We start from the raw sequence: 26,760 nt of genomic DNA on the forward strand, positions 1-26,760 counted from the left end.
TATAAAAAAAACAGCTAAGTAACTACCTAAAACAAAAGGTCATCTACAGTGTGTCTACAGTGTAAGGTACCTCTTACTTACCTACTTACTTTAAAATTAAATTTCTTACCTAAAATCTGTTTTCAAACATTTCTGCTTCATCCTCAAATAAGAGAAAAGTAAATATAGCTATTTGCTCTACTTTTAGATAAATTACAATTTCAAGCAAGTAGGTACTTACCTAGGTAGTAGATAGGTAGGTACTTACTGTACGTTCTTAAGCAACAGTTAAAACTTCTTCAAGGATTATTTAAAGCCATTCCGGTCCATGCCGTTTACGGTAAGATAGTTTAAACCTATAAACTTATAAATTAAACTAAGTACCTATCAACAGTTTTATTTCAGTGCATGGTTGATGACAGAAGTTTTTATGGGTTGTCGTTCAGGCAAAGCGTTCCCGAAGCCATCTGAAGTATGGCTCAACTCTTTAAGTTAGAGCGCGCCTATAAACTAGGGGCTAACTTGTCGACGATCGATATGCAGGTTAACTTCGTAGGTACACGGACGCATGGACGCACGACTGGACACGTCGCGTGTTACCTTCAACACAAAAATATCGATTCTTCCACAAAGCTGCGTTACCGCAATCAATATGCCTTTCCGCCCCATGCCTAATTACGCCCACCTACGTCACTCAAACATCCGTAAAAAGCATCGCGATCACTCCGCCATCGCCGGCCCAGCGCTGAATGCCTACCCTGAAACAGCGCACACTGAATCATTCAAAGCGCACAGGAAAACGCTTCATTGTAAACGTTTTATTTAATTTTCCCTCCATTTACTTTTTATAATTTCTGCCGGGCATAAAAAACGATCCGTCGCAGGAAACGCGCAAACATACGAAGCCTTCCATATCTGGACGCACACACCGATAGGAACACCTGTCTCGGGAACGAAAGGTGTGCTCGCGCGTGCCGGGAAGAGATGACTATATGTGGAGTCGAGGGGTGAGAGTGAGAAGTGCTATGCGCGCGCAGAGCTCGGCACGCCCGCCGCGCGTCCCGCTCGCGCGTGGGCCCGCCTGAGAGTCGTCAGTCTATCGCGCGCAGAGGCAGCGCCTGTACGTGCCGCCCTTTGCTCTGTCGCGACCGACACGGTGTCCGTAACTGGTGTTCGGAAAATTGTGCATGTGCGTTTTCCGACGAGAGCAGTGTGTGTGCTAGTGAGATGTGCTGTTGTTTTCTAGGTAATGGAGATTACTCTTGGAAAAAGGCAGCCCGATGTTGCGTGCGACATAATAAAAAGGGGAAAACTTATTGGCGGGATTTAGTTTCACTTTAATTAATTTTCCCACAAAACAGGAGCCTCAACTGATTGCAACACTTTTCAAAAGCGCTAAAGAACATGAACATACAAATGCTGGCATGTAGAGCTCGGCGAACGTGCAACTCTTTTACTAGGAAGTTTATGAACCGTTAATTGTTCGCGCCGCTTAGATAAGCATAACAAACTAAACGATATCCAAGTTGGCATTGTGAAACATAATATACATGATACAACTACAAAAAACTTGCTGTTAAGTTTTACGTACTTTAATACATATAATTGAAACCGTTTAAAATAGAAATAAATGACCTACGAAATGAAATACGAACTTTACATTAAGAAGTTCATAGCAATCGCTAATCCACTCCTTGAAAGTTTAATGTAAAGCTATAGAATTTAAATAATACAAAAAATCTTGAGTCCCTCAATTGGTATAAACATACAATTAAAATATGAATTACACGAAAGAAAGTAGAAAGCTATATACACGATACATGCATGCATAGAGACAAAAGTAACAGACATTAAGATAGGTAATAAAGATAATTGATTAAGCGTTTGTACATAAATTTTGAAAAATAAAAAGATTCATGTACCTGTAGGTACTGGAAAAGATATTAAGTAAGTAGTATTTAGAAAAAAATAAGAATCTGATTGGAACAGAATCTTTGATAGGATCATGTCTAACTAGAAGTGAGGCAGATCCAAGAATGCACTGTAGCTTTGAGAATCTAGAGCATAGGAAAGTGAAGAAGAGGCAAACCAGCTGGCTGTGGTTATAACAAAAGTGGACATAATTATCAGTATTAATCTCATTTGATAGTATTTGAATAATCTGCCAAGAATCATAACGAATGTGGCATTATTGAAATAGGAAAAGATCTCACACTGATTGCATTTCATAGCGCTGTACAATATGTTCATCTACATTTCCATAAATTACTAATTGAATTAGTAAAAAAACATAAATAAGAGAGAAAACGTTTTTCAGCATACAATTTGATTGCCAGAGTTAAATGAGTCTAAATTGGGAAATAATCACAATAAAGACACTAATAACATGGACCTACCTAATCCCGGACAGTACACTCTCAATAATTTATGTAATTGATGTCAATGAATAAAAATGACCTTAGGAATGTCCGTGTCATCATCAAATTTAACTACTTGCCGACATTAGGAGAGGTTAATCGAATTAGATGAACTTGGTCATCTATGACAACTGCTCGACATCATTATCTTCTGGATAGATAGAGACAAAGTATAGAACCTATACCCTGACTAATTGGTGATCCATTAACACAAAGCCTCAGTGGAGTTCTCGTCAAAGACACAAGGCTAAATTTGTTAGTAGTGAACTAAGTTCTCAGCAAAGATATAAGTATATATAAAGTTAGATATAATTTTCGGTTTAGTAGTGTGAATAAAAGGTTTTTCAGGTTTTTAAAGTGTATCCTGAATTTTGTCTTTCTCCGGTATTGGAATTTGAAGGAATGAAGAAAAATATAACTTCCATTCAAATCTGCAATAGTTATTGGCATTTAAGATATTGTTGTACTATTGGATTCATCGGAATTGTGGTTGACTCCTGATTTCTGAACTTTTAAAGAATTTCGAATAGTAGAGCAGCTGGAGGCTGTTGTTTCTGAGCAAAGACATTCTGAGGAGTCCAAACAAAAATAAGTTTTTGAAAATAATTAAAACCTGATAACAGAAGGGGCACATTAAGTTCTGGTTTTTAGGTTGTTAGGTAATACTGCAAAACAGAAAAATTTCACAAATGCAATCAACCTTGCTAATTGCAAAATACAAAATCATCATCATCATTATCAACCAATAGACGTCCACTGCTGAGCATAGGCCCTGTAGGGACTTTCACATGCCACGCCGCTTGAATCCAGCAGCTTCCTGCAGTGCGTGTGATATTGCTTGCCCTTTCGGTTGCAAGATCGCCATTTAAGAATCGCGGGATACTAACATCTTTGGTGTTCTTGAACTATGTGTCCATTGCCATTTCAGCTTCGCAACAAATTTAGCTATGTCGGTTGGTTACTCTGGTTCTCCTACGGATCTCCTTATTTCTGCTTAATAATAGCTCTCCATCGCTTGCCCATTCGTCTAGGAATAGTATTGTTTGTAGGTACTCAAATCTCAAATAGTTTGGGATAAAATTGTGTAGGCGTCTGCTGTTCAGATTTTGCTGAAATCATTAAAGGAAATTCCTAGAATTTTAAAAACACTTCGTTTTATTCGTACTGTATCACCACTTCGGCATAGGTTCATAATATGAATGTGCGTAAGTATTTGAAAACAATACATCCAAATGCTACCTATTGTTCTTTCTTGTGCCACGTTAATTGAAAGTCTAGTGTTATTCATTTGTACAATACTTGTACATTTCTACATCTCCAGGTAAAATACGTTCGCATTGTATTATCTACTTCTGTAACATAATAAATAATTATTATTATAGGAGATGGACGAAATTTCAAATGTAAAGTGGAAACATGTCTGAAAAAATATTATTCAGCGAACAGAATTCCGGCGGACTCAAATTTGTTTAATGCATTTGATTTCACTAAGTAAATACTAAAGAGAAAAGCGAACCAAATAATTAAGGCGCATTCTACTCTGTCATGACGCATTGCAGTCTCTAAAATGACCCGTAGAGTTTCATTTATCATAATTTAGGATGTTTTTGTACCAAGTGTGTAGGTACACGTTCTCATTCAGTTCCATTTCCACAGCTACTCGCATGTCTATTATTATAGTTCTTTTTTGTTTGTTGTCAATCCGCTCTTCTGTATTCTGTAGCCGTAATTACTGTGGCGAGTCCATTTGGAATAGTCTCTTGTACCAAGGCTTGCCATTGTGCCGCCGTGGTTGCGTCACGTCATGACAAGACCGCAACTGAATGTCCATGAGAGCGACTAATAGTTAGCTTGTTAAATTAATTGCGCTTGATATTTTGCTCCATGTATGATATTTTGATAGATTAAGTGCAGTACCTTTGTAACTTTTTGTACATGTAAGAAGTAATTTGTGTAGCTACGATAAATCTTCAGTTTTAATTATTTCCATTCTCGGACAAAATTGGAGGCTCGAATGTGACGAATTTGATAACTTTTATGGCCCGTCATTGTGCTTTGTAGAGTAACTTCAGATGTGAATTTATTGGATTAGTGTGATAAAACTGAATATTGCTCTGTTGTGTAGTTTTAAGTTCCAAGTTGTAACACTAGTATAATTGAGATTATGACTATGTAAAAATAAGCTATTTCTTAGGAACTATTAAATAGAGTGTCTTCCAAAATTCGTGAAATCCACGTCCGCTGTTAGTTTTAAGATTGCTAATCATTTTGAAATTATCGATTTAAGTAAAGAAGTACTTACGCCAAATTACGTCAAAAGTTTATGACGTCACATCTGTTATTTCATACAAGCTCGCTTACTAAGCAAGTATTTTGGCGTTCAGTAAAAAGTCGCTGATTGGACTAGTAGTCGTCATCCCTATTATTATCATCGCTGAAGATAAGTTTGAATGTCTTCCGATGGTAAAACCTGCAGTTTATGCGGATACTCGTAATTCATAGCTGTTCACAAACTTTGAAGTCACAATACCTGAACTATAGGAAATGTTAAGCGAGGATGATTTATACAAGTTTAGTATCTACTCAACTGTATCAAAAGTAAAATATTATAGTACTAGGTAGGTATATTATTTTACACCTCCAAAATAACCCTCAAATGACCTCCGTGAGAGTATCTGTTGCAGATTTGTTGATTTTAAATTAAGTAGGAACTTAAACGAATAATATTATACAGAAATTCATTCATTTTTAACCGATTTCATTAAAACCAACCACTTGGATTGGTGTGCAAATTTGTATGTTCGGTCCTCTTACTCTGTGTTGTGAGCATTTATAAAGGTATTTACCAAAATTGGTGCAATAGGATTTGCGCCGACAAGCAATTTGCTTTGTTTTTTGTTTAGGCTCGGATAGCATTGATTTGCAATAAAAAATATTGCTATGTCACGCTTTCTGCCGCTCGACCTCTTTTACAGCATTGCAATACTCCGCTATTGTTTCACAATTTAGAAATAAATTATTTATTAACTGCTATACTTCTGCATTTGTTTGTGCTATCTACTTTAATATATAAAAGGAAAGTCCTCACTCACTCACTGACTGACTGATCAACGCCTAGCCAAACTCTTGGACCTAGAAAGAAAAAATTTTGAACGTTCCGATTTTTACAAATTCAAAGCAAAACCAGCAGCCCCTTCTTACTTATAAAGTTCTATTTTACATTAATTTTTTTATATACATTAAGTACTCAAGAAGCTATTAATTAGTTTAAGATTGCAATTGATGATGTGAAAAGGACAATTTCATAGGAAATACTGTGAATCAAAAAATAATAAATATAACAGTTGCGTTTCAAGCCGAGAAAGTAAACTGTGCTTGCAGTGTAAAATCAAAAATAGTCAAATAAGAGCAGGATTCCGGCTTCCATTTTTCAGCACAATTTTATCATAGGTTTTTCAATTCAAGAGTGAATATTTATACATCTTCTAGGCAAGTGCGCTTTTCTTCAGGCTGTATTATTACTATTATTACTATAACTTGCCAGCTGGTCTGACTGCAAGCGTTACCGCTAGTCTAAATAAAAAAAGTATCACAACCAGTTTTCATTTGAAAGAATTCCAGTGAGAATTACAGTCATACTGCTTCCAATAGTGAAGGACCGCGTTGCGAAAACTCATTCCATTATCAGGTGGACTGTGGGTGTGCTCATCCTAAGTGGGTAAATAGGCGCAATTTAGGCCACCCAGTGATATTAAATGTTCAACTAGATGAAGCGCTTCATAGTAACAAAATGTTGATTTTTTAACGAACATCGGTGAACGCACTCCTATCAATCGTAATCCACTTGACGCGTCCAGGTTACTCCTTTCGGACTACTATAACTTATTATTCACTTATGTATCTTTAGTACTTACTTATAGTCTGTTCTAACTTATTTATGTTTTTAAAAACAAACTGCGTCTTAAGCTGATTACGATTGACAGTCAAAGTCAAATGTCAGTTATTTATTCAAATTGGGTACTTTTGTACACTTTATGATTGTCCAACAATGATTTAGTGGTGATAATAAATTATGTTAACTTAAAACTAAAGCTACGAGGGTTCCAAACGCGCCCAAGGCTGAGTAGAGCCCACAACAAACTCAGCCGGGTATTTTTTTCTATCACCACTTTACAAAATCACTTATACTTATCAAAACTATCAAACTTGTTTGGCAACTCATTCCCAAGATTTCTTATCATTTAAATTGTAATAGGATTTTTCAATCAGTTTACGTTTTATGAAATCTTTGAACTTGTTGAGAGACATCTCAAATATTATGTCTTCTGGAATCTTATTATAAAATCATACACAATTAATAAATAAAAATACCAATAAATGAATTGCTAACTTTACTTAGCCTAGAGGCGGGCATTACAAGTTTATTTTTATTTGTAGTATGTACGTTATGACAGTCACTTTTTTTATATATATTCATGACAGGAGTGCGGACACCGATGTTCGTTGCAACATGTTGTTACTGTGAAGCGCCCCATCTATTGGAACATTTATATCGCTGAGGCCACCGAAGCTCCGGCGGCTGGCCTGATTCAACACTTCGTTGTGGCAATTAGATTCAATTTGCAGAGCGAGCTCTATGAATATCGGACCGAAACTAACAAAGGTTCATTTCTCTTGAAATTAGTCTGAACACGCAGAATGACGAAATTCCGTAAAAGCGCTAATGCCCTCGGGTGTTTTCATAATTAGCTACGGAGAAAGTTTAGTTCTTGGGTTCGTGCACTCTTTACAAACAATGGTCTATCTATAGTAGGTACTTGTAGTAACGCTACTTACGAGTAGTACGTCACATTTCACCGACAAGCTTGAAATAACATTACAACAACACTATTTAATTATGGTGTTTATACGGTAATACAAGAATTATTTTATGTAAATACAGGTTTAAGTATTGCTCCTCTTTTCCGCAGTGTTTAAAGGATTAACGTTACTTTTAAACCTGTTCATTTTCTGTTTCGTATGTTCTCCTCTGTTTTTAACCCCCAACCCAAAAAGAGGGATGTTATAAGTTTGACGTGTGTATCTGTTTATCTGTCTATGGCTCTCCTATCGTAGCTCCTAAACTAATGAACCAATTTTAATTTAGTTTTTTTGTTTGAAAAGTGGCTTGATCGAGAGTGTTCTTAGCTATAATTCAAGCAAATCGGTCCAGTTTTTTTTAATTTTAAGTTATCTTTTCTATATTCAAGCTCACTAGATTGTACGAAAGCAGTAATAATTAGATACTTATTTCTAACTTAATAAAGTGAGACACCTAGAGCCTTTTAATGTCGCATTATTGAGGAAAGGCCTCCTCTGACCGAATTTCTCTCTCATTTTAAGAAAGGGATTTGAAGTTTAGTCTGTCCACTCAGTACAATATAATACTAGTGTGTGTTAGTTATAAACACACTTAAGTATGTTAGAATTTCCCTTGAGACATATACTTTTCCAGTGGTTCCCAGTTTCTACGATGTGTTCAGACACTCTACCTACGTGTGTAAATAAATGATTACGTGTTTATTTGTAAAATAGATTATTTTCGTGACTTCAATCGCGTGATTTTACGTTTTTAAAGATTTTTAAACTAAGTATATTGCACTTGCGCTTGACTACCAATCAAACCACTCGAGGATAGCACTGGATAATGATCTTGATCTTTAATTTTTTTTAAAATTTGTATCCATAGATATGTATGTATCAGGAAAAATAACCCCGCTTTGCTTAGATCACATTGTTTTCATAGAGCCGAGTCATATTGCTGATAGTTTATTTTGTCCGTTCAGTGGAAATTTCATTACGTGAATGGTTCAATTGGTAGCGGCACGGTGCAGTTAATTGAATGGGTTAGTTAGTGAGCTACATTTATCGAATGATGTTACACAATTTACTGATCAACGCAACCATTTGAACCAACCTACCTCTGAAATGAAACTTCTTTAGGCATAGGAAAAATGATGGCTGACCTAAATCTTACTCAACACATTTTGACCTGATCTAACTCACCAGTCACCTAAACCAGTCACGCCCAGTCAAAATCGGTAAAGTGCGATTCGGACTCGCACGTGAAGGGTTCCGTACCATAGTACAAGATACCTAATAGATGTACTTTTATGTAGGACACTGCAAGTTAATGACAGACTGCGTCATCTATGATTTAGTAAACTAATTTTTTCGTGAACACATTTTAATTTGTTTTTGTGATGTAACCTGTTTGTTTTTCCTTTACTTGTACTATAAGATCTACTTACCTGCTAAATTTCCTGATTCTAGGTTAACGGCAAGTACTCTAAAGGTTTTTTGACGGACACGACAGGCGAAGGTTTTTGAGCCAGGATGTGTGAATTAAATTCATTTCAATTAATTTCATTACAACCATTTAAAAATCCTATCTTAACTTATCTAAAAACTTTGTCGAAAAGCAGGAACACAAGCTACCTACTAAGAAATAAAATCATAGAACCATTTTACTGAGAAATTCGTGGGGGAGTTACGAACCCTTTGCCTATTCATCTTCAAAATAACTCCTAACAACCCAACGAAACTATTTCTTTGAGCCCAACCTCATAGTTTCGAATTAAACTTGTAGGATGGTGTATCTATCTACCTACGCTCCAGACAGTGCCGTCTGTTGTATTTTTAATTATTTATTATACTATATAAAACTAGTTTCTGCCCGCCATATCCACGTGAATTTATATTTTGAAAATCCCGTAGAATCTCTCTTTGTTTTCTCGTAATAAAAACTTATCGTATGTGAAGTATTTAAATCTGATTTTATACAGAATCTAAAGTACAGGCATATTAATACCAAACAATTCGATCGAGGAGACAAAGTGTCCTTCGCTACTTGACACTTTTGTTATAGCTTACATGGTAGGTACTTAATAATAACATGTTATTTATGTCTAATGTATTGATATTCTTTGGTTCAAGTTATTAGGTGTAAATGTCGATTATTGTCAGTGGTTTTATAAATAATCCAATTAATTCAGAAGCGGGTTGGCGACACGTTAATTGTCTTATTTGTAAACCTGCATCTGTGGGGCTTCCACTTCTATGAGCAATATTACTCGTACAATGGAAAATGTTATTTGTTTTAATTAAAACTTCCGCGGTGTTCTCTTTGGATAAAAACCATTGAAACCATTTTGTGGAGATGTTCAAGTGTAAAAATAAGGCTAATAACTTGGCGACGAAATAATGAGTCAAATGAGTCTTGGTATTTTCTCTATGACCAGAAACACACTATAAATTAAAAACATTGTAGCACGTAATACATTCTATCTCGTTAACGATAAAAAAATGGCAATAACTAAATGCGGATAACTCTGTTGCACACAATTTTCAAACTGAATTGACAGATTTAGATGTAACTATTGCAATCCTTTTCATAATGCTCCCTGGGGCCAAAGATCGCTCTGAATTTAGTTCTGGCAAATTAGTTCAGAGATAGTTTTCAACAGAATTAGCCACATTGTTGAGCAATTTCCTTCGTTTGCATATATTTTTCAACCCCCGACCCAAAAAGAGGGGTGTTATAAGTTTGACGTGTGTATCTGTGTGTCTGTGTATCTGTGTATCTGTGTATCTGTCTGTGGCATCGTAGCGCCTAAACGAATGAACCGATTTTAATTTAGTTTTTTTTGTTTGAAAGGTGGCTTGATCGAGAGTGTTCTTAGCTATAATCTAAAAAAATTGGTTCAGCCGTTTAAGAGTTATCAGCTCTTTTCTAGTTTTCTTGTAGAAAAGAAGGTTAGATAACCGTTAGGTTCATAATATTATGTCAATAGACAAATGTCAAGCTGTCAAGATGGACGTTGCCTAAATACATAATTATTTATTTGAAAATGATGTTTTGGAAAACTCAGATACTTTGGATCGTCGGGGGTGTTATAAATTTTTAATTTACACTTGTTAAACAGACAATCAGATGCGATATTATGATGAAATTGTTCCTCCATACTTAGTAGATATATATTTTATTTTCGTTCAAGATCGTTCTTCTTAGTAGAAAATACTAAGCAGTCTGTTTACAGCTCTATAACATATCAAAGCGTCGACGAAGTTAAGGATCTCCTGGGACTTATAATAGATGGGAACTGGAAAAGTTCGTCCGGACTTATTTACCGACTTCACCGCAGCATAAATACAGTTCTGGATTAAAGTATTCAGCGGTTAGGAAAATATTATCCGTCGTATTTTTTACGCGATTGTATCAAGTTACTTGAGCAAGAGAATCTGATTCTTTTGTTATAGTTTACTTACTTTAGGTTTCTCTTCTCTGATTTTCTGAGGAAGTATTGGAAATCGTCGGACGTTCATTTTATGTTTGCCACGCGCCGCGTAATCGAGTTTTATTTATCGATTGTTTACACTGTTTATTGTTAGCTACATACATCTGGTAGCTGGTAGAGACACTTACCTTGTAAAGTGCAGCAATCACTGCAGTTATGGGTCCAGATCTAAGGCTTTAATACTTATTACTTTTCATATTAAAAACAGAGACCAGAGTTAAGTACGTCAATCGTCATAGATGCATCCAATCTACGATTAATTACAGACACTCCTCGTGTTGTCTATTCTTAAATTGCAGAAAATTGGATAAACCTGGTATTACTACTTTACTACTACGGTACTTAAGTAGGTAGGTAGGTACGTACTGGTTAGGTCATTCTTTTTAAAACAAACCTTATTCATTTCACACGTAGGTACGTTCTATATATTGTACTATTTTTGAATTTTTGTACCTAATGAGAGAGACAATGTTAATACATATATTGAAGTTTACTTTACTTAGATACCTACGGGCGAAGTCGCCGATAAAAACTAGTAATATCTAGTAATTACCTACTTTGAGATCAAAATGCCACAGTGGCGTTGTATGGTTATCGTGCCCCTAAATTCATATGACAATGCTATTCTCTATTACGATTATTATGTTAATTGCATAAACGGACGATTAAACCGTCATAATTATTGTTGTGTTTAATGTCAAATTAGGCACGAATCGGATACAAATTACCTACAATAGATACGTGTTAAAGATGAATAAATAGTACTTAATAAAATGGGATTCATGTTAATGAATTAAGCACGATTTCTAGGGATCCATTTATTCCTATTAATGTTCCTAATAATGTCACTCTGCTGTCTGTCTGTCCGCGTGTCACAGGTCTCTAGCTCGAAGTCGAAATGAGGTACAAACCTGAAATTTTGGTATTTGGTGTAGAACGCTAAAACCATAAGCTTGATTTGCCATGATCCACTAAAACAGATAAATCTGCTGTATGGTGCAAAGTGCAGCGATACAGGTGTGCACCGCCCGCCCTCCTACTGCTAAACATGCAGGAAAAGCAAGCATGCAGTACTCACCACTACCATTACGCAACACCACACAAATCCTCCAAAACACATTCAGAAAATATAATTGCGCATTGTAAGGTCTGAAAAGCTTCCGCATTTAGGTATTTATAATTATATATGCGCGTTATACTTCAAACCTCTACTACCTCTAATATCTATAGCTTTTGCACCATTTTGGTTGCCTGGAAGAGATCGCTAGGTTGATAAAGCCGCCAAATTGTACCTCCCTGCCTATATTTTGATGTGCTTTGTGTGTGTTTTTCTGTGCTAATTTTTTTGGTGTATACAATAAAAGTATAATTCATTCATTCATTCAAGCCAATATCGTATTTCTATACGTATTTAACCAGTTTTATTGAAGTAGGATCTACTTTTGTTACAATTTTACAGTAATTGTCTTTAATTATGAGGATAGTCACAGAAAATCTTTTATATTAGCCTAACGATTTTAATCTCTCTACATATTATGCCTCATTACATGGGATTAAACGCTACATTAAATTTTATAACTAACCGTAGATAGTTTTAGATCGTGATTGCGAGATCTGAGTCGGATTATTTGCTTATCTAACCTACCATACTTTCTGAATCAACACTGTTGAACAAGAATACTGCTGATCTGGGAATTAATAGTTGTTGAACAATTAAATTAGTACTAGTTTAATTATTATTATAATTTCATCAAGGATTCCGTATTTATTATATTTGTATTTATTTATTCTTCGATTTAGACTCATAAAAGTCAGATCAGTACAGTACAATAATAAAATAAGTTTGCAAAATATGTTGTTAGTATGATCTACATAATACTGGTTTAATGATTAAATAAAATGGCATAAAAATTAATAAGTTATTAACCCCCGACCCAAAAAGAGGGGTGTTATAAGTTTGACGTGTGTATCTATCTGTGGCATCGTAGCTCCTAAACTAATTAACCGATTTTAGTTCAGTTTTTTTTTTGTTTGAAAGGTGGCTTCATCTTAAGAACACATCTTAGCGATAATCCAAGAAAATCGGTTCAGCCGTTTGAAAGTTATCAGCTCTTTTCTAATTACTGTAACCTTCACTTGTCGGGGGTGTTATAAATTTTTAATTTACACTTGTTAATTATATTTTTCCAGTACCATTTACCCAAAGAATTATGTTGAAAGAATAAATTAAGTATTCAAAGAAATCATTTCCGCTCACGAAGATATATTAAGAATTTGTACTTTAGGTTAGTTTTAGATTAGTTTTATTATAAAGTACCTATACACCTGTAATTGACAACCATACTGATGTTATTTTTGTAATTTTTTTTGTCTTATTTGTATGGAAGTTGTTGGTGTAATAATAAAAAATAAAAAAAAAAAGTCTCACTAACTTGGTCTTTCATGTTTGGAAGTTGAAACTTCCCATCGCTCACTACTGAGTACGGGTCTTTCAGAATGAGAACGGTTTAGGCTGATTATAGTCCACCACGTTGGCCAAGTGTGGATTAGCAGAACTCACACACCTTTGAGAACATTATGGAGAACTGCAACTGTAGAAATCTGCATGTTTGACGAGTGACAATGTTTTCCTTCACTGTTAAATCAAGTAATATTAAATCGAATCACACATAACTCCGAAAACTTCGAGTTGCATGCCACGAATTTAACCCCTAATCTTCCAAATAGGAGGATCCGAGGAGGAGGAGGTCTTAACTAATAGGCTATCACTGTCGTTTTTGGCTATAGTGACTCTATTAGTCACTGTTAGTTAGTTACATGTTTGTTTATCTCTTCTTAAATAATATAATAATAACATGATTCCATCATCATTTAATTTGTGCCTCTTGTAAACAATGCGCAAGAGTTTATTAAAATCTCGATCTAAGATAACACGAGGTGTAGTAGGTAGGTATGGCAAGTAAGTATTCTTTAGAGAATTCTCAGCATTTTTTGCCCGCAACTTAGTCACGTTATAAAAGCAAAAAGGTGGCCTTGTAACTAATGTGCTGACACGTGATTGGTACTGGAACAACTACAGGTTGAATTCGTGTTACGTTTAAGAATAAAATAATACTTAGAGGTTATATAGATATATGTGGAGTAGGTAAGTAAATAATTGAAATTTGCATACCGATTAATAAATTCCTATAAAACAAGATGATAACAAAGTAATTACCTGTGTTTAAAAACGGTTCATATAGCGATTTCTAAACGTGTTTCTAACCCCTAACATTTACACCGAATACGCACTTACGCATTCGCACGCGGCAATGCCTTTACATATTATCATAGCCAAAGGCGTTAATCGGTTCGCTGTTAGGTAGGTACGAAATCGAATTAAATAAACAGTATACCACCATCGAATTATTCTGTACTTATTCTGTTATCAAATCAACTCCAAACAGTCCTGCGCCTTGAGTTTTTGTAAAGAGCGAAGCCAAAGTACATATCTATGAGCCAAAGCCTTTTGGCGTAGCCTATTTACTTACTCGTACTTGAAAACTAATAGGTTATTTCGACTTTTTTGATAATTATAATAATTGTTTTGAATTTAGATTACTTATCTACTATTTGTAGCTTTTATTCATTTTAACTGTTAGGTAGGTATACCAAGTGTCTTTATGTCTGTCTTATGAATTTTGCATATCGACTTATACCAAATGAATTTAAGTATATAGGTATGTAATTATTAATATATTTTAACTATTAGGTACTCAAGTATTTTGATTTCATATAGTTTGAATTTATGCATTCTTTAATTATACATTTTGATGGTATTGTTATTTCTGGTGCGCTAAAGGCAATTTATACGAGGTTTTCATGCCATTGTACGTTTAGCATACATTTATTAGCGATAACTATGCAAAATATGTAAGTATTAATAGCTATATTATAATAGCTATCATGTGAAATGTCGGTTTACTTTTACTTACGTTACTTTTTTTTAACGGCTTTAGATACATCCATTATATAGATATTATACATAAATAGTAGGTAGGTGTTGTTAAAGCTTAGTTTAAAGTTCTATTTCTTACAAAACTACCTATCTATTTTTTTAGGGATCGTAACGAGATATATAGGATTCTAAGGTATGCAGTGACCTTTACTTGTTTAAAATAAGCTTCAATGTTATTTTAGTAAGCATCACGCATTGTCTCGAGCAAAGTTTACCATTAACTCTACAAAAATCTAGATTATTAGCTCTTACTTTAAACATGATAAATGACAAAATAATTTTGTTTTGTTAGTGTTAAAGAATTCGGCCATCAAAATAATTATTCACTAAGCGTAAATAATGCCCTGTGATGTCATCAACCTACTTTAATTTAGACGATTCTAGGTGTTTATTGCGATGACTAACCATCTAAATGGTCGCAAACACCCACGTGTGTAAAATCGGTTGTTTGACATTTGAAAATAACCGCTCCAGTGCGAAGAAAGACCTTAACCCTATAATTATAGAAATTGTTTTCATTGAGCAATACGGTGGCACTCATGAATTTCAATATTACGATCGGTCTTTTCGTTATGAAATACCTACTTACCTACGTATAATTAACTCGATAAAGTTCCATTGCTATACCTAGATCGGCTACTGTAGCTATAATAGGAATCTTGGCAAATAGAAATTTAAGCCGATTATTTTCCGTGAAGTTCCAAGATCAAGATCAACAAGCTTTAATTGTTTCCAATAATTTTCAGGGCTGTACGTAATATCTAGGTTATATTGAGGAACATATCCTAGAACCTAAAGTAAAAATAGTAGTTATTGTGGGCCTTAGACTGTGTCTTGGGTGCCTTTACATTTTGTCTAAACTAAATTTTAAATTCTACAAATTCAAAAATTCAAAAATTTTTAAATACAATGTACCTATACTAAATGCGTGAATTTAGATCTAATTTTTATTCCGTGTTAAGTGAATGAAGATAGTTCTAAAACCCCTGTCTACTCGTACACCGAGATAGGTATGATAGTTATGATAGCTCATAGCCTTTCAAAGCGCGGGTGAAATACATCAGTGAGAGCTTTCCGATTTATCGATAGAGGGTGGTAAGAGGCTTCTCCTACTAATTGGACCCTGATAGAATGGGAAGCAGATATTTTGAATTATCGTTGGGAAACGTCATACACGTCTATTTACTCACATCGGGCTGTCTTTTATCTGACTCAGTATTTTTTTTTCAATTGGATTTCGAAAACTCATACGTGTTTTCTTTTTCAGGATCGGTTTACACGCAGAGCATCAACTAGCCCGAATGAGAACAAAGTGCTCAAGCGCAAAAATCTACAAAAAAACTAACATAGCGCGTAGCATTGTTATAGGTTAACGTAGTCGATAAGTCAATAGTAACAACGAGCGCCGCGCCGTTGTCGACGAGCCGATATCGCTAACGAGAACTCGTCGCGTCGCGCGCGGTCCCGTCTCCTGTCGCCGCCAGTGTCAGTGCTCGCCGGAGTCGCGCGACTCGGCCGGCACGCCCCGACACAGCCGTGGATAACCTCGGCCAGAGCCCCCTCCCGGTGAAGAGGCTGCACGAAGCGCTGCAGAGTGCGCAGGTGAAGCGGCAGCGGCTCTCCCCTCCGTACCCCGCCCCGTCGCCCCTGCACCCCATCCATCAGCTGGCCGTGCACCAGCACATCAAGGTGCAGCAGAGCATAGTGCAACAGAGCATCGTGCAGCAGCACCAGCTGAACCTGGCCCACCAGTCGCTGCAGAACCTGCAGGCGCAGAGCTTGCAAGCGGCGCAGCAGAGCCTGCAAGCGGCGCAGAGCCTGCAAGTGGCCCAAGGGCTGCAGGCTCAGAGCCCCACGTCCACGGGCGCGGGCGCGCAGCAGGGGGCAGGAGCGACGCAGGGCGCGCTGGTGCCGCCGCAGCAGCCGTCGCCGCGGGCCGCGTCTCCGCAGCACAAGAACATGGAGCTCGCGCTGTGCCAGAGCATGGACTCCGTCAACACCGCCACCACTGAGGAAGAGGTAAGCTGAACACCATTATTATGCTACTCCTTTTACTCACTAAAAAATAATAGAAAAAAGATTTTGTAATTATTTACTTTCATACAATATTCCGTCTGTTGCCAATTTAGGATTTATTTTCTTCCCTATCAGTATTGCCAGTTCCACTTCCCTGGTTGCCAAGCAAATGGGATTTGTCAATTTATTGACCTGGGTTGGTTACGTTTAAAAGAAACTCAAATGGGAAATATTGGCTAGATTTTCTTATATGTATATCACTCAGGTGATTTGTCATCGAACAATTGTAAAGTACTAAAGAGGCGCGGCCTGATAGCCATTACAATGGAGGAAACGTTTCAGTATACAATAGGCATTCACTAACACAATAAAAGGAAATTTACCTCGCGACTTGCAGTTAAGGCTGTATGGCTCACAGCTAATGTAATGATTCGTCTCTGAGAAATGATACTACGATCTATCTAAATACTACGATAAAGGTGCGACTACGATCAACTTTAAAATTAGCTTTTATCAGCCTGTAACATAACTCCGAAAAGTTAGAGGTGCGTGCCCGGTATCAAACTCTCGACCTCCGATTAGGATGCGGGCGTCCTAACCACTAACTAGGTTATCACTATAAAACTATCGATTATTAGTAGGTAATACTTATGAGAATTTACGTCTGTATTCTGTAATGCGAAAAGCAAAGCGAAGGCTCAAAAAATAGCGATAAATTTCTCACAGTAAAGTGTGAGCAGGCGAGAAGTGGGCAGTGGTTGTGTTAGTGAGACAAATAGAGTGGATGTCGTTTGCTGCGCTCTCGTGCGGCCGGCGAGCTTTATAAATTGATTGCTTTTATATTTATTGTATTATTTTGGATTGTATTTATGAAATCACGACTCCGTACGACTGGATTTAGGTTTTTCAAAATCTCGTGGGAACTCGTTGATTTTCCAGGGTAAAAAGTAGCCTTAATTCAGGGTATAATCTATCTCCATTCCCAATTTCAGTCAAATCCGTCCAACAGTTTTTGCGTGAAAGAGTAATAAACATATATACACACACACACACACACACACACACACACAAACTTCCGCTGTGTGATGGCTCCGTAGTCCGTAGACATTATCCGAAACCAAACTGCTGTGAGAATTTTAAACAAATAAGTACGAATTTTCTAATTTTCATAATACTATCAAAAAATACTGCGGAATCGACGATATTTATACAAATTAGCTAATGCCCGGCATGCAACTTGCACGCCACCTATTGTACGTTGATTGTACTTTGCGAGAAAACTTTACGCAATTATTGTCATGCGCGAATGATAGCAATGAATAGATAAGTACGAGAATGTTGGGTGTACTTAATTGTCAGTCGTAACATTAATCCTTATTAAATTAAGTACCTACTCTAATATTAATTTAGCATAACTGTATACTAACTACAGTTTATTAATTCAATTGAACAAAAGCACTATCATTAAGCGCATAATTTATGGTTGAACTTTACAACATTACTTACTTATAGGTACCTCAATAGGTAGGTAAGTAGTAAGTACCATAACATGAAAATTGTGACTTGAATGTTTGTGCCGTTGATCATTGATAACGAAAAATATATTATGTCGTTTTAAATTCTGAACAGAAATAGAAATATAAACTTCTTTATCAATCAAGTGAATTACGGTAATTTAGCTTAGGTACCTATCTGGTTGTACCTATTAGGTACATGTACTCGTACCTACAATTCACAATAATGATAATTAATTAGTGCTTGGCATTGAAATTGTATTACTTAATGCTATTAAATTACTAATTAAACAAACTTTGAAATTAAATTATTAGAAACTATTAAATTAATGAAACTACTAAAGTACCTAGTTACTAATAAAAAATTATTTGTGTCTGCTTGTTAATAAACACATAAACGAAAGAGCTATAGCGAAACACGTTAAAATAAATGTTGCAGACTTCAAAACAGTGCCATAACATGGAAATGGTAATTGACTTGAAAATAATTATGTAGCTAGCTCGTCTGGTCCAGCGTGTTTGAAAGTTTGAGTTGATCTGGCTCGCTTTGATGTGAATTCATGCACTAAGCAAAGGGGAAGGATTATGGGCAAGACCCTTTGCTTACATAGCGTAGGTGCAATCATTCGGGCGTCTACGTCGCTGTAGCTTGCGCTAACTTGTGGTCATGGCCGGAGCCAGGAATTTAGTTCCGGGGGGTTTAGCCCTGGGTAATAAGCACGAAGTGTCAATAATTCAACAGTCAGGGAGCGGACTTAAATCCTAGTTAAAATCACTTAGGAAAACTTTTGAAATATTAAGTATGTAAGTACTTTGAAACGACTTAAAATGTTTTTATCATATAGAAATAACATGTTTTTTTAGGGTTCCGCATCCGTCAGTTCGTCTGTCTGCTAGTGGTCTGTATCTCGTGAACCGTAATAGGTAGAGGCCCACGTCACGCCACAGTTCAGAGGCCCAACGAGTCGTTGCGGTCACGTCACGCGGCGATCCGTTGCGGTTTCGTGTCCTATTGTTGCGAGTCGCGACGACACGCTGCCAGAATTATCGTTGTACCTTGGAGATTATCCAACGAATAGTAGGACGGACTCGTCGCGATACTCTCGCCCGTGGAGATGGCGCCTAAGATGATTTTTATATACTTGATTACGGAACCCTAACTTATGCGTGCTCTGATGCGGACTCGAACAGTAAAAAAAAATTATTCTTAGCATTTCGGGCGGTGGGTTCGAGCCCCCCGGCTACGGCCTTGCAGTTGTGGCACTCGGGAATATTCCTATATTAATATTAACTTCTATTAACCGTGCTTGCTTTGTTCCTTATGTACCTAACAACGTAAACTTTGTTCATGTACATTAAATATATTATTTGGGTTTGTTTATGTACATAGTAAGTGTACCTATTACTTTTGTATGGTTTCAGAATCTAAATGAATGCTGATAATTCTGTAATTAATTTTATAGTGTGAATACCTATACCATTTTCTAAAAATCAAATATTTTCAAAAATGTAGCAACTAGCAACCCTATCCATCGTGTTTAGTATATTGCTTCTGAGGCAAGATAAATGTACCTGAGAAGCGTATTTATAATGATAGGTTGGTATCGATTCTAGTGACGTGAAGGCAACTTTCCAACTGGGCGAACACTTCAATTATAGACCATAGAAAATGACCGCGTACTTTTGAAGAGAGTCGAAATTGTGGTCTCGTTATCCTATGAATGTTTGCCGTAATTATCGGAAACGTGATAGAAAATTGATTTCAATTCGTAAAGCTTGAAATGGGAGGTAGATTAATTGTTAAACTCGTAATTAATGGAGTAGCTTTGGAAAGGTTATCACGAAATTTTTTTTTAAACAGCTTATTTTGATGACCTCTATGGCTCAGTGATAAGCGCTGTGGTCTTGGTTGGATTTCCTGGGTTCGATTTCCGACAGGGGTTTTGAATTTTATAATTTCTAAATCTCTGGTCTGGTCTGGTGGGAGACTTCGACTATGGCTAGTTACTACCCTACCAGCAAAGCCGAGCCAAGCGATTAGCATTCCGGTACTAGGTATGCCATGTAAAAACCAAAGGGGTATGGGTTTAATAAAAACTTCTATGTTTCCCATGCAGATGAGCCCGCTTTCACCTTAGACTGCATCGTCACTTATCAACAGGTGAGATTGCAGTCAAGGACTAACTTGTATCAGAATAAATAAAACAAATAGCCATAGATATAACAAGTAAAACAATTGAATTTCTATAAACTCAGCAAAGGCATATCTATAATAATAATAATTTTATGATTGTTTTGATGGCGCCGTTGAATACGAAAAAATTAAAACAAAAACTTTGTCGCCGACAGTCAATTAAAAATTTTGGGCATCATTTAGATGTTTCCTCTAAACGTTTGAGTTCCTTAATAGGCAGTGAAACTTTGGTGTTCAATCATACGTTGTATTTATATGGTTGTCTCCAAGTTTGTTGGCCTAAGAATAGTTTGTTTATCATCCTCCAGTAATTCATCGTCAAGCTTATTATTGTCAGAAGTTAGCGTGTGCGAACAATACAGTGGGAGTCAAAATATCAGCTTAAACCCCCGCAAACATAAATTATGTTTTGGGCTAGACTAAACAATATGTGTACCTATTCGTATTTGGCTTGAATAACTAATTACGGACGGTTTGTGATAATATTTCGTTTCCATTGAAACCTCGAAAACTTACTGGTTTCGGTGTTTGTTTATGAAAATTAAAATAATAGATATATATTGTTGCTTTATACAATACTAGCTGACGCCCGCGACTTCGTCCGCGTGGATTTAGGTTTTCGAAATCCCGGGGGAACTCTTTGGTTTTCCTGGATAAAAAGTAGCCCAGGTAAAAGTAATCCAGGATATTATCTATCTCCATTCCAAATTTCAGCCAAATCCGTCCAGTAGTTTTTGCGTGAAGGAATAACAAACATACACACACACACACACACACACACACACACACACACACACACATACAAACTTTCACCTTTATAATATTAAGTGTGACTACAGCTCTAAGATACTTTGTAGGCGGAATATTATGTTTTATTATCTTCTATAATATATACGGTATATTTTTTTCATTAATTATTAATTCGCGATGTTGTTTAAAATACTTGTTTATATAAAACAAAAATGGCTCTGCAATTAACATTAAAAAAGATATTATAATTATTATGTATTTCAATAGGATTTTATAGTGAAAGGATTTTAAGCTCAGATAGAAAATCTCTATCATATTTTATTAGTCTGGTCAGTGAGGTACACTGCACTAGTTTTATCTAGCCGCATCTTGCCAGCCACTTATTATAACCTACTATGACCTCCTCCTTACTCCAGTGTTTTTCGGATTTTTCGGTACTTCATTGATATCGTTTAGACATTTTAACTGAAACTTTATGGTTCAAACTTGCAGCTAACAAAGTTTCAGCGATCAATAGAGGAAACGCATTTTATCTCCATCCAAGTAGTTACTACACCTACATATAAACATGAATGCGTAGCAATATAGAAATCATATAGATAACAACTGGTTTTAGCGTGAAAGGCAAGGGGTGGTCGATGGGCGAGGCTGGCGCCGTCGCGTCTGGCGCCACTGGCTACACTTCGTCTGTGAACATTAATGCTTTAGCTTCAAGCTTACTTTGGGCTAAATACATACGCAAACTGTAGAAGTTTTACAAGCAGAATACACCATTATATTCAGGTGAAGCAAGAACGCTAGCATAATATTGAGCTACGTGAAAAACGTGAAAATTTCTCATGCCATTGGTACTGCCACTCATGCTTCCCAATGTTTTACAATAGCAATAGAACTCATTCCATAGCATGTGTTCGTCTACGGGATGCAAGGTATCTACGAGTATATAATCCGTCATAATCGGTATCGCGGATGGCCGTGAAAGGTAACAGATAGATAAACACAGACAGTGAGACAAATACATTTTCGCATTTATAACATATAAGTAGGTATGGATAGGAGAAAAGAAGAGGAAAAAAAAGTCAGAATGACTGCTGATAACTTATAATAAGCGGGCAGGCAGTCGTCATATTATCCTAAACACGTGTGATACGAAAGTTAGTCTCGTATTCTGTCTGCCCCTGTATGGCAATCTGAAGGAGAAAAATAATTTTGGGCCCACAATTTGTTAGTAACAATCAAATTATAGCTATTTATCCTGTAACAATATAGATTAGTTGGCCGTCTACTTGTATGAGAGTATGAGTACCTACATAATAATATATACATATATGCTATACGATTGAAGACCAAAGTCTTCGTATAATGTGTGTTGATCCGAGACATGGACGCCAGTTATGGGTCTTCTAAGAAAGCTCAGAGTCTCACAGAGGGCGATGGAGAGAAGATTAAAGTTTCTCTATCAATTCACAAATGAGGAGATGAGCAAGAAAACCAGAATAACCGACATAGCTCATTAATTTATGGAGCTAGAGTGGCAATAGGCAGGGCACATTGTTCAAAAAAGCATTAGACGTTGGGGTCCCATGCTAAAATGGCGATCTCCCACCGGGAAGCGCAGCGTTGGTAGACACCCCACTATGTGCACAAACGACATCAAACGAGTTGCAGGTAGCCGCTGTATTCAGTGGCGTGTGGATTGTGGAGGTCCCAACAAGAGACCTATCTATGTCCAGCTGTGGTCTATTGGTTGACAACGATGATGATAATACGATTGCTTTTTTACCCTCGTTAAATCAGTAATATTGATCACCAAACCTTTGTTAAGAAACACGAAAGATGGTTACAGGATAATACTTATTTATGTATTAATAACCCTGGATGGTAAATTAATGCTGCTTTAACCTAAACGTAAGGCACCCTTAAAATTACTCGCTTCAACGTTTATCTTAGAAATGTTGTCGGGAAAGTCATGTTTATGTTATGAAATTTATAAGAGGCACTAACCCTGTTTTCATTCCATCCAAGTATATTTTCAATATCCTCCAAAACGTTTCCAATTTTATGTTATTCCTGAGTATTATTGACTTTTGAGATGTCTGACGATTACCTCGAATGTGGACTGATCGTTAAACTGGTCGCCCAATTTGTTTCTTGTCGATTCGGCCCACGTAGACAGCACCTGTAAGGTTTCTGAAACCTATAACTACTGTTTTAGTTTGTTCGCAGTTTGCGATACTTTTTGCGATCGTTCCACTTTTACCCTTCGTTATCGAAGCATGGTAGTGTTTACCTTCGGAATGTTTTACCATTATTTCATTGCCGCTAACCTGACTTGTGAAATCTATTTGTTCCTGATTTGGGATTATCTTTTGTTTATTACTTACTTGTTCTTTCTAGTTTCACGGTCACACTTTTCTCTAGTTGTTCGTAATAAAATATCAACCTATAGATATTTTTGGTTTACACTACTTAGTAAACGGAACTTATTTAGCACAGTAGTAGAGATAATATCGGCGTACAGCTATAGCCAAACTTTTAATATTATTAATGTGTAAGGGAATTTGTGTCTTGGTTTGTTCTTCAATCACGTTGCAACGGAGCAATGGATTGAAGTGATTGTGAAGTTCTGTGGAGAGTGATATAATTCTTGACCATATAAGTAAGATATGAGATACTTTTTATCAACCGGAAAATTAAAAAATTCTCACGGAATTTTTTAAAACCTAAATCCACGCGGATGAAATCGCGCTCACCATCTAGTATGTAAATATGTAATACATTTTATTGTATACAGTCGTTTAATAGAATTCAAACTTTCAAACAATCCAATAAAACGTAGACACGACATCTTCATTGAAAACTAAAGAGAAAATTATTGCCTTCCTCCAACTCGATCGCGGGGACATTCTCTCAGTGAATTTAAGAGAAGAATTCTCGTAGAGTGGAATATAGACACCTCGGCCGCTTCAACAGTTTGTCCGTCTAATTTGTTCGCCGGCGCTCGACTGTAAAAACAAATAGCCTCTCTTCCGTTTCCCCTTCTCGATAGATAAGGATAGATATATTCTAACTAGGGTTGCCTGATACGAAACCATTCTTCAGGAATGTCGTCCCTATCTGAATGGTTTGGGATCTCTGGTAATACTAATTTAACACCTTTTACCGATTTATGAATAAACTACATGTATTGTATAACAACCGAGGGCATACTTAATATCACATAGGTCACTTATTATAAGGGTCCATACTCTGTAGTCATATGTGTAGCTTATATATCAGATTCTCTGCGATAATGCCTATATGCTTCTTACTGTCTACCTGAGTTTAGTGTGCTTGCTAAATAAAAATAACGGCCGTCTCTACATTTTCTATTTTATTTTTCAGATGGTCTATTATAGTGTCTTATTCTAATAAACCGCAGAAATAGAAGACATGGTTTAGATTCGGATTTACGTCGCGTAAATGAGGGATTGCTTGATAACTTCAACCTCTTGTCTAGTATACAATCTTGTTGAGCCCATGTTATAAAGGTTCCTTTGTTATAATTAATCGAGCTTTGTGTAATGTTACTCGCTTAGGGTTACTCGCGGCGAAGTTTTAATTGAATTTGTTTGTCGATTTTGGCTTTTTGACGGGAGCGTGTTGTGGCTGGAAAACAATTTTTCGGTAGCGCTTTACGAAGTTACGCTTATGAATTTACCTGTCTAGCAAGTTTATTACACGTCGATGTTACTTAAAATTTTAGCTATGAAGTCTTCTCTTTAATACTCCGTGTAGCATGTTTTGGTGATTACCCAATAGAGAATTTTTGGAACGAGTTGTTAATTAATTTTATTAATCATACCTATGTTGGAAAAACTTCTCTTCTACTAGAAAAAGGTTTTGGGTTTCGGGTAGCAGTTAGATAGTAGCGGCTCTTTTGATAACTAATAAATTGGTCTTGTTATGTTTCTTTTGTTGAAAAACTTGCTTTATTAAGTTTTATCTTTTGATAACTGATAAATTGGTCTAGTTATGTTTCTTTTGTTGAAAAACTTGCTTTATTAAGTTTTAATTCCATTCAAATGTCGCAGAAAGGATCCAACCAAAATATACAGTTGGTATTCAACTTAACCTTCAAACTTTAAAGTTGAATATCAAAAACCAACTCTGTGTCGGTTGGATCATTTCTGCGTAACAGGGTCTATGTTAATTTCAACTGTACACAAAAAAACGCAAGAGTAACGTATTCGGTGTCGTTTCTATGTTTAAAAATTTATTTTCAGATTCTTCATTAAAATCACCCATGTTAATGGAGTCATGATTCCCAGCCATTATCGGCCACCCCAACGTCATGTTATTACGTCCGCGGAATACCGCCTCTTTGAACCGCTGCGGCTTTAAGCCATGTAATAAATATGGTTGAAACGAGTATGGACTTGCAAATAAATAAATCCTGGTTTTATTTTACTGAATGGGATTTCTCCACTATGCTTGTATAAAGGACTATCACCCGCAGTAAAGAAATGTCAGCTCAAGTCCAGTTGCGATACTACCATTTCTGAGCGTTGAAAGTATTCTGCTTGTCATCTGAAATGCTTTTTATTCTGTAAAGTGTATCATTTTCTTAGTTCAAATTTTTTCCAAGTAATGTATTGAAAATAATCCCGTAACAGCTCCGTACTAAATATTATATTTTGGCAGTAACAGGCACTCATTATTATCATCCTGTACCTACTATTATTACCTATCATTGTACCTACTCAAAGTGAAGGAAATCTGCAATGTCGGTTTAAGCTCGAAACAATAGAGTGAACACGGAGACCAGTCAATAACTGTTGCTTGATACTATCGGTTCACCTCGGATTACCCAATGGGACGTGTAAACAATGAAAAACATCGGCTTCGTCGTATTTAGTGAACCTTTACATGTTCATTTTAAAAGGGGTTTTGTACAAAAATTCGTATGAAAACCTGAAACAGGTTAGGTTACCATAGGTACCTAAATAAAGAAGTTAACGTTGGAAACAGGTTGTTAGTTATCATTTAAGTAAACATTGTAACACCCCGTTTCAGGTATTTGATAAGGTTTTTATGGGTATCTAATAGTAAGCCAGTTGCTTAATCTTTCATAACAATTACTTACATACGCAAAACTGCCTTCTCACTAAATATGTTTTAGAACGGTTATAAGTTTTAACTTATAGCGTTTTGATCCATACCCTAGTTTATTAGGTTACTCATTAGGAAGACAAACGTTGTCAAGAATTTACAATAAGAATATAACTCAAATAATCCAATTTTAGCCTCGATTAATATGAAGATGAGAATTTAAATATATTGATGATGCCCGAACATCACAATATTTTAAAAGAAAGCGAGAGAAGTTTAAGGTTTGTTACATTTTGAACTACTTATAGCAAAACTATCTTATTTATAGTGTTTAGTGAGACTAGTGGAATGGTAGTGCTGTAATTAAGAGTAGTCATTGTAGTAGGTATTTATTGTGCATTGTGGAAGTACTTTGGCCCTCTGCCAAGCAGACTTAAGGCTTAGTGCTTTGGTCTTATGTATCACG

General features: G+C 36.2%; 1 protein-coding gene across 1 annotated transcript in view; it reads left to right on the forward strand.

Annotated features, from left to right (window-relative positions):
* The first annotated feature begins 1,072 nt into the window (after positions 1 to 1,072).
* LOC123870389 (protein couch potato) overlaps positions 1,073 to 26,760 on the forward strand; it is a 282,532-nt gene continuing 256,844 nt past the window's right edge. The window contains exons 1-2 of the mRNA XM_045913675.1: positions 1,073 to 1,225; positions 15,997 to 16,748. Of these exons, the coding sequence (XP_045769631.1) occupies positions 16,689 to 16,748 (60 nt within the window). The 5' untranslated portion in view covers positions 1,073 to 1,225; positions 15,997 to 16,688. The remainder of the gene's footprint in view (positions 1,226 to 15,996; positions 16,749 to 26,760) is intronic.

This window comes from Maniola jurtina, chromosome 12, assembly GCF_905333055.1.
Source record: "Maniola jurtina chromosome 12, ilManJurt1.1, whole genome shotgun sequence".
Taxonomy (NCBI): Eukaryota; Metazoa; Arthropoda; class Insecta; order Lepidoptera; family Nymphalidae; genus Maniola; species Maniola jurtina.